Here is a 15,318-nt window from a genome sequence, read left to right as displayed (position 1 = left end):
AGAATGTAAATGTCTATATTTGGGGTGTTTTTTTTTGTTTTTTTTTCTTAGGAATGTTGTTGTTGTTTTTCTATTACATTGCAGGTAGACTGTTCATTTCTAACATTTTCTCCATTGCAGGAAGATATTTGGAGGTGAGAAGAGTAAAGCGGAGGAGGTGAAGACAGCCCTGTCAGAGGTGACCACAGAACACAACAATGTCACACAGACAAATGCCAGCGACAGCAAAGCATGATTGGGCAGCCTCAGCCCATCCAAGATGGCGGCGGCAGCAACACTCATTACAGTCTGCAGCAGTTTTTCTTTCCAGTGCCCTTACTGCATTTCCAGAACAACAACATGTGTCTGTGCAATAGAGTTCATTAGAGCACGATCTGATTGTGCAAACATTTTTATTCTCACGTATGATTTGTTTCGCTACACACATGGAACACTAAAGAATACCATTTGAGTGATTTCAAGTGGTATAGGAGACAAAATTCTAGTTTTTACAACTACTCAGAGTTATAATTGTTTTCAGTGCGGATAAACAATGGATTATTCAGGAACATAACACTGAATGTACAAAACATTAGGAATATCTTCCTAATATTGAGTTACACCCCCCTTTGCCCTCAGAATAGCCTCAATTCATCGGGGCTTGGACTCTACAAGGTGTCGAAAGCGTTCCACAGGGATGCTGGCCCATATTGACTCCAATGCTTCCTGCAGTTGTGTCAAGTTGGCTGGATATCCTTTGGGTGGTGGACCATTCTTGATACACACGGGAAACTGTTGAGTGTGAAAACCCAACAGCATTGCAGTTCTTGACACACGGTGCACCTGGTACCTACTACCATACTCCGTTCAAAGGCACTTAAATATTTTGTCTTGCCTATTCACCCTCTGAATGGCACACACACACAATCCATGTCTCAATTGTCTCAAGGCTTAAAAATCCTTCTTTAACCTGTCTCCTCCTGTTCATTGACACTAATTGAAGTGGATTTAACAATTGACATCAACAGGGATCATAGCTTTCTTCTGGATTTACCTGGTCAGTCTGTCATGGAAAGAGAATAATGTTTTGTACACTCAGTCTATATATACTGAAGAGATTGACTATGTAGACATTATTTTATTATTTCCATGTTACATTGTTCAAATGTTTGATGGCTAGTCTCATCGAATAGTCTCATCGAATAGTTTGTTTGCATGTCTGATTTGCAAATGGTTCTTAATGTTTTGTTTGAAACATTTGACTGTTTTACTCTTTATGTCTGTATTAGGGTGGGTTATCATACAGATTGTTTTAATGTTTCAAACAGAAGTTCATTGATTTGGTTAACACCACTTCCCCATGCTCTAAGGCAAGCTCTGTGTGACAGAGACAGACAGAAAGGAAGGTAGGGTTATTTCTGACCAGCTACCAGCCCACAGTGCTGGGAATGCTCGGGTTTCAGAGAAAGCCATATTATCATAGATATGTATCAGGAGTTATCATATGAGATGTCTTCAACTCGCCTTACCTGGGGGTTCAGGAAATGAATACTGTATTGGAAAGTACTAAATGGAAAGTACGTATTGAGCGAATATTGTACCGGTATTCACAATGGAACAACAAGATAGAGCCATGTGCAACTGATCCAGTGGTTCTCACAGAGAAAGGTTGTAGAGAAGAACTTTTAGTGATCTAAGTGAATGTCTCATCATGACCCAAGCACCACCACCTCCTTGTTTTAACATCAACTATGATGAGTATCTTATCATATTCACAAGAAAACAAATCAAATGCCTGACTTTTATCATTTAAAATCGTGTTTTTGAGGCAAAAATCTTTTAAAGCATTTTTGTACTCTCTACATGGAAAGGTTTCTTTTCCACTCCTGACTGCGAGCTTGTGCACTGTGACTGTGTCAATAGATTGTCTTGTCGTCACTTTCAATAATATCTGCATAGCTTTGTCGTGAAAGGTTTACCTGTATATTCTTTTTATATTGTATCTATAAAAACAGTACAGCAAATGTATATACAGTATAGAGTTGTTGATATGTCGCATCACACAGAGGTCTAGTGCGGCCTGTAACACAGCCTGGGGAGATATGTTGAGTTTTTGGCATGATGAATACAAACTGTACTTTATAAAATATGTGTAACAGAAACCCAAACAGACATGCCTATGTTTGTTTAGGCAATGCGAGTTTCATATTGAGTTATGTGAGGGAGTTATCAGAATGAGGTCTGTTCAGGCCTATAAAACGCTTTATTTTAGTCTCCAGTTGTTGTTCAAGTGTTCTGTAATGTTGTCTTTGAATTGATTTTGTTTTTGTACAATAGCAGGCATCATGAGCTTGCTGCCTGTTGAGTTTATAATACCAGAGACGGAGGGCAGGGTGGTCATTTGACAACAGAAGAAAACAACACTCCAAAATGTTCATATGTTGTTCTGCCACTTTCATGTAAACAATCATTCCCCTCAGTACATCAGTGGAATAGGACAGTCATGCCAGAACCTGTACAATACAAACCTCTGCTGTTGTCATCCTCCCACCCCGTCCCCTATCTCTGGAGCCTCTTGGTTTTACTGGGTCAAACCCAGTGGACCGTTCTGCTCTCAGCGGTCTACAGTCAGAGTACTAACCCATTTACAAAATAAAACAAGGTTTTGGAACCTCACGCTGTTTACCATTTTTTTTATGGCAAGTCATTGTTTTCTACAATGATATTATATTATTAGTGTGCCCTTTTCCTTCTGATGGAGTTTGTAGATGTAATATACAATAGTGAGCACTAGGTGGCATGAAATGACAATTTACAAATGTAGTATTTTTAGCAAGATTATATCAATGTCCTTGTTGATGATAAGGTAATATATCAAATAACTCCTTGATTAAGGTTATTAAATTATTACCTTCTAGATTACGTGAAGAGATAGGAAAATTATAGATGGTAATAGGGTATGATAATGAGTTGGTGTTGCTGGATTCCCTGAGTCCCTGAGTTAGTGACTCCTTTTGCTCCTCTGTCGAGACTTGAGTGACTAATATAATTGTAATGAGCAAGGGCAGCTACATATAACCCAGACAGACCTACCAGTATTTTTTTTAAATCTCAGTAAGTGATAAATAATGGTTAATTTAACTAGTTGTTTTCAATTGCATCTGGATCCAAAGGCTACTGACTTTCATTCACCCTGCCCAAAACCAGATCGTGAGGACTGCTGCCCTGTAGATGTCTCTTTCCAGCCTTGATAGAACCGGGAACAGAGGACAATCATTCAAAGCTGTGACGTTGCCTGGGTGATAATTTGCCTACTTGGAGTGGGGATGAGTTTGGAACGGGTTCTGTGAATTGCCTTACCATGATGTTGCCTGAATGATAACGCAATCGGCTGAGTGAGGACGTAACAGGCCGCTAAGGTAAGGGGAATGAATGATATCAAAATAGTTGTCTTTCTATGTTCTCTATTGCAGTAATACTGCCGTTGCACAGGTGAATCGAATATACTTTCTGAAATAGCTATTCTTCACCCTGTTACCAATTCATGGACAATGCTGAATTATTAATTGACATATTCACTAAATGGCAATCCATTTGTGTTTGTTAGTATATACATAGTCGCGTTTCCTAAAACGTTATTGAGCCTAAAGTTTGCCCGCAGTTACAGTAACGGATTTAAAAACTTGACTGCTTAGTATGCCCGCCATACGATCAGACAGAGAGAGAGACGTGACTAAGCCGTGCCGTGCTGTGCGCCCAGGCTATGTGTTGCTCCTATACAGTTTAACACTATGGCCATATTGAATTATTTCATGTTTACAGCGTTAGTGACCAGATACATGTGCATGTTGGTGTTTTGGGGTAGGAATTCGTGATTCTACCAGAGCATAGTTAGCACCTGATGCGCTCTGTTGCGGAACTACACAGGCTGAGTGTCAGCATTATCCATTAAGTGTATATGGGTCAATGGTCACTGAAGGTCAGAAAATATAACAAATAATCATGTAACTGTTTATCGTAGCATTTATCTTTATGATCGTAGGCTATATAGGCTATATTGGTTGAGGAGTGGCCACCCCTACAAACATTAAAAAAGCGCTCCAAATGTGTGTGATTGTCAACGGTATTTTTCACCTTTCTAAATCTAACATTTGGTTCAAATGTAATCGTGGTTTGATAGTAGTAACTTATTAGATTGATTTATTCAGGAGTGTTCCCGCTGTAGCCCATCTATAATCGTTTACGCAATCCATATGCGCCCATATCAGCGAGTGGCTCAGCGCATAGACAGTATAGACATTAAAGTACATGCATCCGTGTGTTACCTGTTGCAGTAATACAGTTAAAGTGCGTGTGTACTAATGCATTTACAGCACATGTGATAGTGTATGACTCTGTCCACTTGCAGCCTATGACATACGACATATGACATATGACATTCGGAAAGTATTCAGACCCCTTGACTTTTTATCACATTTTGTTACGTTACAGCCTTATTCTACAATGGATTAAAAAAAATATCCTCATCAATCTAAACACAATAACCCATAATGACAAAGCGAAAACAGGTATTTAGAAAGATTTGCAAATGTATTAAAAATAAAACCAGAAATACCTTATTTACTTATGTATTCAGACCCTTTGCTATGAGAATCGAAATTGAGCTCAGGTGCATTCTGTTTCCATTGATCATCCTCAAGTTTCTACAACTTGATTGGAGTCCACCTGTGGTAAATTCAATGGACTGGACATGATTTGGAAAGGCACACACCTGTCTATATAAGGTCCCACAGTTGACAGTGCATGTCAGAGTAAAAACCAGGCCATGAGGTCAAAGGAATTGTCCGTAGAGCTCCGAGACAGGATTGTGTCGAGGCACAGATCTGGGGAAGGGCACCAAAACATTTCCGCAGCATTGAAGGTCCTCAAGAACACAGTGGCCTCCATCATTCTTAAATGCAAGAAGTTTGGAACCACCAAGACTCTTCCTATAGCTGGCCACCCGGCCGAACGGAGCAATCGGGGAGAAGGGCCTTGGTCAGGAGGTGACCAAGAACCCAATGGTCACTGACAGAGCTCGAGTTTAAGACGGGAGAACCTTCCAGAAGGACAACCATCTATGCAGCACTCCACCAATCAGGCCTTTATGGTAGAGTGGCCAGACGGAAGCCACTCCTCAGTAAAAGGCACATGACAGCCCGCTTGGAGTTTTCCAAAAGGCACCTAAAGGACTCTCAGACCATGAGAAACGAGACAAGATTCTCTGGTCTGATGAAACCAAGCGTCACATCTGGAGGAAACCCGGCACTATTTCTATGGTGAAGCATGGTGGTGGCAGAATCATGCTCTGGGGATGTTTTTCAGCGCCAGGGACTCGGAGACTAATCAGGATCAAGGGAAAGATGAATGGAGCAAAGTACAGAGAGATCCTTGATGAAAACCTGCTCCAGAGCGCTCAGGACCTGACTGGGGTGAAGGTTCACCTTCCAACAGGACAAGGACCCTAAGCATACAGCCAAGACAACACAGGAGTGGCTTCGGGACAAGTCTCTGAATGTCCTTGAGTGTCCCAGCCGGAGCCCGGATTTGAGCCCAATCGAACATCTCTGGAGAGAGCTGAAAATAGCTGTGCAGCGATGCTCCTCATCCAACCTGACAGAGCTTGAGAGGATCTGTAGAGAAGAATGGGAGAAACTCCCTAAATACAGGTGTGCCAAGCTTGTAGCGTCATACCCAAGAAGACTGGGGGTCTTCTCTGTAATCGCTGCCGAAGGTGCTTCAACAAAGTACTGAGTAAAAGGTCTGAATACTTATGTAAATGTTATATTTCAGTTTTTTTTTTTTTTTACAGTTTTTGCTTTGCCATTACGGGGTATTGTGTGTAGATTGATGAGGGGAAAAAAACTATTTAATCCATTTTAGAATGAGTCTGTAACATAACAAAATATGGAAAAAATCAAGGGGTCTGAACTTTCCGAATGCACTGTATAGACATATACAGTGCGTGACTAGTATCAAACAGACCTCATGGTGCACTCCTAGATTTAGGGAATCTATATTTCCCCTGTGTTTCCTTCCAGTGTATTTCCTTATAGTGACACATTACCATACAATATCAACATTTCAACTCAGTCCCAGACATTTGGTAAGCCAATTCTAAAATATTATTACTTTTCTTTCCTTCTGCAATTGTTGAACATGCAAGATATTGATATAAGACATACTTTTTTAAAAACATGGCAATCAACCAGACCATTCTTATTCACTATTAATTGTACTGTCATTACCATGATCTGAGATTTGAATATTTAATGTGGTTTCTTCTGTATCTCCCTTTAGACTTATAGACACACTGAAGGAAAGCAGGTGGGATAGAACACACCTCATGCGTGGGCTCAGAGAGGGTCCGAGGCCGTACGGATCATCTGACTAAGATGGGTGTTCTCCAGCTCCACAACCCCACCCTCCCAGCCACGCTCCTGCAGAGGGCCAATCATATGCGTCTGTCGGGAACGCTGTGTGACGTAATCATCACGGTGGACGGCCAGGAGTTCCCGGCCCACCGCACCGTCCTGGCCTGCACCAGCAAGATGTTTGAGATCTTGTTCCACCGCAGCAGCCTGCGCTACGCCCTCGACTTCCTCTCCCCCAAGACCTTCCAGCAGATCCTGGAGTATGCCTACACGGCCTCCCTGCAGGCCACGGCCGAGGACCTGGATGACCTGCTGTACGCCGCTGAGATCCTGGAAATCGAGTACCTGGAGGAGCAGTGCCTCAAGGTCCTGGAGACCATCCAGTCAGAGGAGAAGCAGGACCACTTGAGTCTGAGTGGGAGGAACCACGGGTCTGGAGAGAGCGAACAAAGCAGGGCAAGGCACTGGAGGAACATGCTAATATCCAAGAAGCATTCCATGCAGGAGGGTGGTATCAACCCCACCGCCCTGCACCACCTGGCACTGTACCACATGACTGACAGGAGTCCCTCTGGGCCAGGGGAACTACCTATGGGGCTCCCTGTAGCTAGTCCCACACAAGTTGGAGGGGTTAGTCTGGAGGGCCTGGGTCAGTCTCCACTGCAGTACAGCCTCAATGGAGCACAGGACCCCTCCCTGCCTTTGACTAAGAGGATAAAGACAGAGGACAATAACATGCAGGTGGATGAAGTCAATAGCTATGAAGGCCGGTCCTCCAGCGGAGGGGAGGGGGGCTTTGAATCGGACCAGCCCAGAGATGAGGGCCCGGGGACCCCCCAAAGAGGCAGTGTCATCACCTCGGCTAGAGAGCAGCACTCGGGCCAAGAGGAGGGGGGCATAGTGGGGAACAACTCTCCTCTGGACAGTTTCCCTGGGCTGGCTGAGAAACACCTGGCCTCCCTCTACTCATCCATGCCCTCCAATCACATAGGGGATGTGGGGCTGCCTATGCCCATGTCGGTGGCCCCTTCCCTGGCCATGTCCCTGGACCTGAGGGCCTACGGGGGACTGCTGCCCCAGGGCCTGCTCCACAGGGAGATCCTCAGCAGGCTGGGCCAGTTTGCAGCAGGGATGAGGCGGGAGGGCCAGAGTCAGAGTCAGAGCTGTGGGGACTGTGGTCTCCAGCTGCATAACAGAGAGGCCATGGAGCAACACAGGTAGAGTACAGATTACTGCAGACTGCATACTCAACTCACTGTTATATCTCTAGGGTGTCTTTAGGTATTATGGATCTCTAGGTATCATTGAAGGAAGTATTTTGTCAGAGAGTGCCGGCAGGTAAATGTAGTTGAATGTGGAATGCAATTAGATTGCGTCACCCCTTCACCCACAAAGTACTCTATCTGGTCGTTATACACTAGGAGGTCTGTGAGAGACAGAGAGAGGGATTTGGAGTGTGTATGTGTGTGGTGAGTCTGGAGTCTTCATGCTAAATGGTTAAATGTTTTGTTAGAATGTGCAGGAAGATATAAATTGTAGTACACAACTTCTAATTTAAAGGTTGGCGATTTTTTGTATTTTTTTTGTCTTTATTAACTTTTAACACGTTAAAAGACTTCAAAGGAAAGACCTGGGAGCAACGATATTAAATATCTTAATTTGTTTAAAAAAATACACCTGCTCTTGTGCCTGAGTATAGGGACTTCATGAGAGGTATAAAATAGGTCTTTGTTAGCCGCTTAGCATACATGGTGTGGCATAATGAAGCTGTTTACTAAGTTGCTAAATTTCACAATTCTGTATGATTATTTTTAATTAGATATGACTCATACTTAAAACTGTCTCTGAGTGTATTTGGTATGCATTCCTTTGCATTATTGAGGAGGGAGAGTAGCCTGCCTCTATAGGGATCAGCAGGCTTTTTAGCATGTGAAGGCAGAAGCCACTGGTTGACAGTTATACTGCTGCCTCATGACTTGGTGGGTTTAGACTAGAGGTTGGTGGGTTTAGACTAGAGGTCGACTAGAGGTTGGTGGGTTTAGACTAGAGGTCGACTAGAGGTTGGTGGGTTTAGACTAGAGGTTGACTAGAGGTTGGTGGGTTTAGACTAGAGGTCGACTAGAGGTTGGTGGGTTTAGACTAGAGGTTGGGGAGTTTAGACTAGAGGTAGACTAGAGGTTGGTGGGTTTAGACTAGAGGTTGACTAGAGGTTGGTGGGTTTAGACTAGAGGTTGGTGGGTTTAGACTAGAGGTTGACTAGAGGTTGGTGGGTTTAGACTAGAGGTTGGTGGGTTTAGACTAGAGGTAGACTAGAGGTTGGTGGGTTTAGACTAGAGGTAGACTAGAGGTTGGTGGGTTTAGACTAGAGGTTGGTGGGTTTAGACTAGAGGTCGACTAGAGGTTGGTGGGTTTAGACTAGAGGTCGACTAGAGGTTGGTGGGTTTAGACTAGAGGTTGGGGAGTTTAGACTAGAGGTAGACTAGAGGTTGGTGGGTTTAGACTAGAGGTTGACTAGAGGTTGGTGGGTTTAGACTAGAGATGGACTAGAGGTTGGTGGGTTTAGACTAGAGGTAGACTAGAGGTTGGTGGGTTTAGATTAGAGGTTGGTGGATTTAGACTAGAGGTCGACTAGAGGTTGGTGGGTTTAGACTAGAGGTTGGTGGGTTTAGACTAGAGGTTGGTGGGTTTAGACTAAAGATTGGTGGGTTTAGACTAGAGGTCGACTAGAGGTTGGTGGGTTTAGACTAGAGGTTGGTGGGTTTATAACTTGTAAGATTATTGTGAACTCATGAGTCACATTTCCCATAACTCTGTTGATGACACGTGCTACACCAGCTCAGCTTTAGCTTGTGAGCAGTGCTACTCATGACATTACAACAGCTTCAGACAGGTCCTCAGGTACCATTGCTAAATCAATCAACCAAGCCATCATCAGTGTCAGAGCACCAACTTCTCCCCTTTCTCCTCCCACGCAGATGGTTGACATTTCAGGCCTGTGCCACTCCAGTGTTTGAAAGAGTCTGATGATAGAACATCCAGCAGGGTATTAGCTAGCCAATGCTCAGTCATGGAGATAGGCAGAGGTTTGAAGGTTGGAGGAGTCAGTCCTTCTGGTGACTGCTGGTGTTGTAATGAAGCTAGTCCATGTCAGGAGACAGGTCACTGAGCATCATCCACTTTAGTCACATTGACATTTCTGAGTGGAGAGAACAGGGAGAGAGAAGTTTGTTAGGGCATAGCACACCTTTTCAGAACTTTAACTTCAGCTTTGATTAAGTGAATTATCTAAAGGAGAAAGCAGGGAATCGTATGAGGTGTCTGGTTTATAGTGGATCTCTTCCCTAGTTTTCTGTTAAAACCTCTTGTTTTCTATTCTATTTTGATGTAACGGGTGTTCTTGATTTAATTGAAGAGTTTTGTTGACGTAATATTTTATTGGTACTATGTATTAGATCATCTATTATTTGACTGTGGTCTGTTTAGAACTGTCTATAGGACTGCTGTCTGACCATTGTACTGCAGAGGGGGATATGAGGATAACAATGCAGATGATGCCTCGCATGGCTGGACGTGTGTGATATGATATCATGGGGTTTGCTGCAGGCAAAGCGGCGAGTCAGTTTTTTTATTTTTGTACTAGTTACGAGAGGAGTGTGTGTCTTGATTTCCATGCGTACGTGTGTGTCTGTGTGTGTACGTGGGTGTCTGTGCTTCTGTCTGTGTCTGTATGTGGGGGTCTGTGTTTCTGTCTGTGTCTGTATGTGTACGTGGGTGTCTGTGATTATGTCTGTCTGTATGTGTACGTGGGTGTAAGCAAATTTATTTGTATTGTGCTTTCTAAAAGTATCCCTGATATTTTTATGTTGTCTGTTCTCCTTTTGTATTCGTACAGTGTGATACTGTGTGACTCACGACTCTTAGAGACCTCTTTACTCTAATGATGCAGCAGTACACAGAGAGGGATACTTTCAGGTTGGAATTAAACATGCTGTTCTGTACAAGGACAATGATGTTGCTGCCTTTTGAAAACCCTTCAGAAAATGCACAAAAACATTTTTGAGCACAATGTCTGCTATTTTTGAGACCTCAGTCATTGGCTCATCACAGTCCTTTTGTCTCTGTCCCCACAGGAAGCTGCACAGTGGAGGCGAGAAGGGACACGGCTGTGAGTTCTGTGGCAAACGCTTCATAGACAGTGTACGGCTCAGGATGCACATGCTCTCTCACTCAGGTAACACTGCCATATGATGATAATAACAGAATAAATTCCATTCAGAATACCCCTGATAGAGCTGTACTGTTTTCACATGTACCTCTTCATTATGTCACACGTATATATGTCTTAAAGGATCCATAGGAAAGAGTATTCCTCTTATTGTCTGTCTCCTATCTGTCTCCTGTCTGAGACTGTCTCTGCATGTGTCAGATCTTCAGTGTCTCTGTCTTCTCTTTTGTCTTCTCTCTGTGAATCTGTGTGTGTGTGTGTTTTCGGAGAGTCTGTCTGGCTCCTCGCCAGCTCTGTCCCTCTGAGTGATGACATCATCAGCTGCCGGCAGGCCTGGGTGTTCTGCCAGTGCTCCGAAGCGTGTGTGATGGCTCGCTCGCAGATGTGTGTCCAGGAACACACTGTACCCAAACGCCGACTTAATCAGACCTGACTGCTCTCCCAGCCACTTTATCCAAAATAGAGCAGGAGAAGGGGAGGAGAGTAGGCGGAGAGATGGCTTATAAATTAAACTAAAATATAAACAGAAACCCCACTCTGATGTAAGGAAGAATTGACACAATGCTGCTATACCCTGGCTTTCCTCTCTTCTGATCTCTTTCCTCTCCTCTGATCCCTGTAAGAGTGATAGGAGATGACAGATGGCTGACAGATGAGAGGTTCCCTTTCTCCAAACTGTGTTCATAAACTACCTGATCTCTCACAGTAGACACATTTTAATCCATGTTTGGAACTCTATGATCTGAATGATAGTTGCATCAATCACGACATACAGTAAGTATTCTGCTAGTTGGCAAATGGCTACTCTCCTTTACTCATCCTGTCTGCATCGGTATGACCTGATGAGACATACTGGCTATAGTGGGTGTAATATAGGCCTGTTACACATCATTTAGCTACTTTGATCTTTCATTACAAAATAGATTTCTGGAACCTTCTTTCATCTAATTTTATATTCATTAACAAAATATATAGCCTCTGTATTGTACAAAAACAAAGAGTTTGATCTTATTTCATTGTCATTGTGTGTTGCCGTATAGCCCATAGCAGCCTTTAGATCCTCTGTTGGTTGCTAAGGAGCCAGTCTAATGGGCTGATTTGGTATTCAGCCCGATGCTGGCTCGTATTTTGGTATGCCAGACAAAGTGTTTTGATGGAGGACTATTGCAGCCACGTCTGGAGACAGTTTGATGGTTTATGGATGAGAGCACACTCCATGCCTTTGACGCCACAAGACAATGCACTATATTCTCTTCCTCCCTAATCACGAACAATCTCCCAATATAACACACTGTCACAGAACACAACACACTGTCACAGAACACAACACACTGTCACAGAACACAACACACTGGACGCACTGTCACAGAACACAACACACAACATTTAATGTACTGTCCTTATGCTTCTCTCAGCCAAGGACAGCCCTGCAGTACATCACCTACCTACATCTCGGAAAAGGCTACATTGTATGCTGAAATGTTTTGTTTCCAAGATAAATGTCAAATATCTGAAATGAGGTGAAATCTGTGGATGAGGTGATTGTAGCTAGCTACAGCACTGGGACTAGTGCAGCTGTACAGGGAGGTGGGGAGAGTTGAAAGAGGACTACATTTAGGCTGTAGCGCTCCCAGTTTCCAAAGCTTGTGGGCGTTTTAATTAGTCATTTTAACTTCATTTAAAGCCAGCTGAGCAGAAAATAGATCAGTGAATGAGCCCTGGGCCAGTATGGATCTGAAACCGATTTACATCTCACCACTAGCCAGCCCATATCCAAACAGCTGGGAGAGTGTATTCTGTGTGTGTGTGTGTGTGTGTGTGTGTGTGTGTGTGTGTGTGTGTGTGTGTGTGTGTGTGTGTGTGTGTGTGTGTGTGTGTGTGTGTGTGTGTGTGTGTGTGTGTGTGTGTGTGTGTGTGTGTGTGTGTGTACAGAATCACCATTTGTCAGAGCAACTGGCATCTCCTATAGCTGAGTGGTGTCAGTGCCCTTGTCTTCTCTGATCTCTTCATATGAAAAGACAAGGGCATTCCAAAGGTGAGCAGGGTGCTGTGTTTTACTGAGGGAGATGGCTAGGGAGTGTTGACTGGAGGGTTTCTGATAAAGGCATGTGCCGCAGGCTCAGATCGTCTGCTGTGCACAGAACACCCAGTCCTTCTGTGTCAACTCAGGCAGACAGGCTGTGCACTGTTCCGAGCCTGATAACAGGGTAAATACAACTCTTCAGCTCAGCTCCTCACTGTGAAATAGAGAGGCCATGGAACACTGTCTGGTGCCTTTGTTTGGCCAGAGTTGTGTTTTTCCAATGGGTTCTGGTCTTTTTTACTCTGTGTGACTCATAATGTAACTGTAAACAACCAAAAGTGTATACAGAAGAGGATGGTTACTTAGGGACTTTTAAATAGAGCATTGCATTGGCTCAAGGTTTGATATGGGTTTTAATCCAACAGCTTTCTCACCTTTTAAAAATGTGGTTTGATTCGGAAGTAAAAGTGGAGCTTTTATAGCCATCTGAGATTCAGCTGATTGGTTGCCATAACCATGAATTCCATCCATCAAATTCAGTTGCGCCCTCTACAGCATGATCATAATTATTTTGTACAAATTGCTGATTGTTTTCTCATACTGTATACATGAATGTTAACATCTCACAAAAGAATGTACACCATATGTTAAGTGTTTGATGATGACACATGACTGAGATGTCCCCCTGCAGCTGGAGCTGAGGCCCTGGTGTGTGATCAGTGTGGAGCTACATTCTCTGCTGAAGACGCTCTGGAGGCCCACAGACAGACACACACAGGTACTGTATGACAGACACACAGACACGCGCACACAGGTACTGTCTGACAGACACACACAGACAAACATAGCTCACGGTTGAAAACGTACAGGTACCCAATAACTCACAAACACTCATTCACTACCCTTAAACAAGCAGGCTACAATTGACAAGACACCATTTGAGGTCTGCATATGTAATGTATTCTGTCTGTCTTGCTGCTTATTCAAAAAAGTGTTTAATAAACGTATGACTATGGGTATTAACATCCTTGTTATTGTGCTGGCAGGGTTAAACTGTCCCTGTCATGTTGCTCCATAATTTATCAGCGGCTAGCGAGGACAGGAAGGCCCTCTCAAATATCACCAACTAATATCTCCTGGTATGCCGTGTGGGTGCATGCCTATTTACCACGGTGCTGGCAAGCCTGACACGCCAGGCAAGCCTAGGCCACACTGCAAGTACATGACAGTGTCATAGATATGCCATGCATCTAGGCTATGTGCGTGATAAGCCCAGAGGGTTGTTACTCTATGGCTCTGACTCACGTCAACAACTTGGATCAACACATTTTGTTTGGGAATGATCTCATGGTGATAGATTCTATTTATCCTCTCCAGCTCAGAAGATAATGGACATCAGTTCCTGGGAACTATTCTGAAACCCAATTGTTTTAATTAGCGAGACACTCCTCTAATCAGATGACTGGGTATCTCCTACCGAAGTTACACAAATGAGGTTGAAATAAAAGCTGCCTATATTTGTCTTCCTTCCAAATATTCAGACCCTCTCCCAGTGCCTGAATCCCAGTCATTACAGTATCTAAATTAAACTCTACCTTTAGTCATCTTAGACAAACCCTACAGTCGATCCACAATGAGTGTCAGAATCCACACCTTTTCTGCTACTGTCAGAGAAAGCTGATAACCCTCTCCGAAGCATTGGCATGTAACTGTAACTCCAGGTTCCACACACAATATGAATAGTTAATGCCTGTGGACATGGAGGGGTGTTAACGATGCCTAAAGTTTCTACCTCCTCTCCTTCAGGTTGTAAACATCCAGGGGTCACTTATCGGCTTGGCAGCGTATCTAGTGCAGGGTACAGGAGGGCATTACTCACTCATTTTGTCATGATCTCAACTTGGTCTAGTGTGATAAATGACCCTCTTACTGCCGCTTTGTACACTTCGTGCTCTGACCAGAATGGTATGATTTTTTTGGAGCTGTTTGGTGGTTATAGGGAATTCAGCTACTGTACACATTCTCTTTTAGAATATGCATTCACTGTATGTTCTTATACTTTCAACACAAGCAAAAGTGTGACAGGTCTTCTGCACTCAAAAAGATGTCACATAAAGCTTATTTCTTAAAAAAAATATATATTCTTACTGCATCAGGATAGCATAAACAGACGTTTCTGCTTATTTGCCTTCTTCAGTGTGTAACTTAAAAACTGAAGAAGGATTCACTGGTTTAACGCACCAATCAAACTTTGAGTGCGCTATGATCCTCTTTTGATTATACTTTCAACACATCCTAGGTTTATAACCTTTGAGATCACTGGCTGAATGAATCTTGTTACCATGGCTTTGTATATCGCCATGTCCAAGCTGTATCACATCCGGCCGTGATTGGGAGTCCCATAATGACGGCCCCGCGTCGTCTGGGTTAGGCCGTCATTGTAAATAAGAATTTGTTCTTAACTGACTTGCCTAGTTAAATAAAATAAAATCAAAAATAAATGTGACAGTATGCCAGGAAGCCAAACAGACATTATCACAGGTCAGACCTTAGCAGCCATAGCCCTTTAGTTTACTGATCTATTCTCCTCAAGAAGGAAAACACCCCTACCTGACAAACACCTGGTTGGCTCTCATATCAATCACGCTACAGGGACTGCACTGCACTGCAGAGCCTAG

At 43.4% G+C, this 15,318-nt stretch overlaps 1 protein-coding gene across 1 annotated transcript in view; it reads left to right on the top strand.

Moving 5' to 3' along the window:
- The first annotated feature begins 3,945 nt into the window (after positions 1–3,945).
- LOC120028437 (zinc finger and BTB domain-containing protein 16-A-like) overlaps positions 3,946–15,318 on the top strand; it is a 30,641-nt gene continuing 19,268 nt past the window's right edge. The window contains exons 1-4 of the mRNA XM_038973656.1: positions 3,946–3,958; positions 6,379–7,609; positions 10,523–10,623; positions 13,332–13,418. Of these exons, the coding sequence (XP_038829584.1) occupies positions 3,946–3,958; positions 6,379–7,609; positions 10,523–10,623; positions 13,332–13,418 (1,432 nt within the window). The remainder of the gene's footprint in view (positions 3,959–6,378; positions 7,610–10,522; positions 10,624–13,331; positions 13,419–15,318) is intronic.

Source organism: Salvelinus namaycush, chromosome 34, assembly GCF_016432855.1.
Source record: "Salvelinus namaycush isolate Seneca chromosome 34, SaNama_1.0, whole genome shotgun sequence".
NCBI lineage: Eukaryota > Metazoa > Chordata > Actinopteri > Salmoniformes > Salmonidae > Salvelinus > Salvelinus namaycush.
Note: the sequence above shows the minus strand (reverse complement) of the source record. Positions and strands in the feature narration are given on the sequence as shown.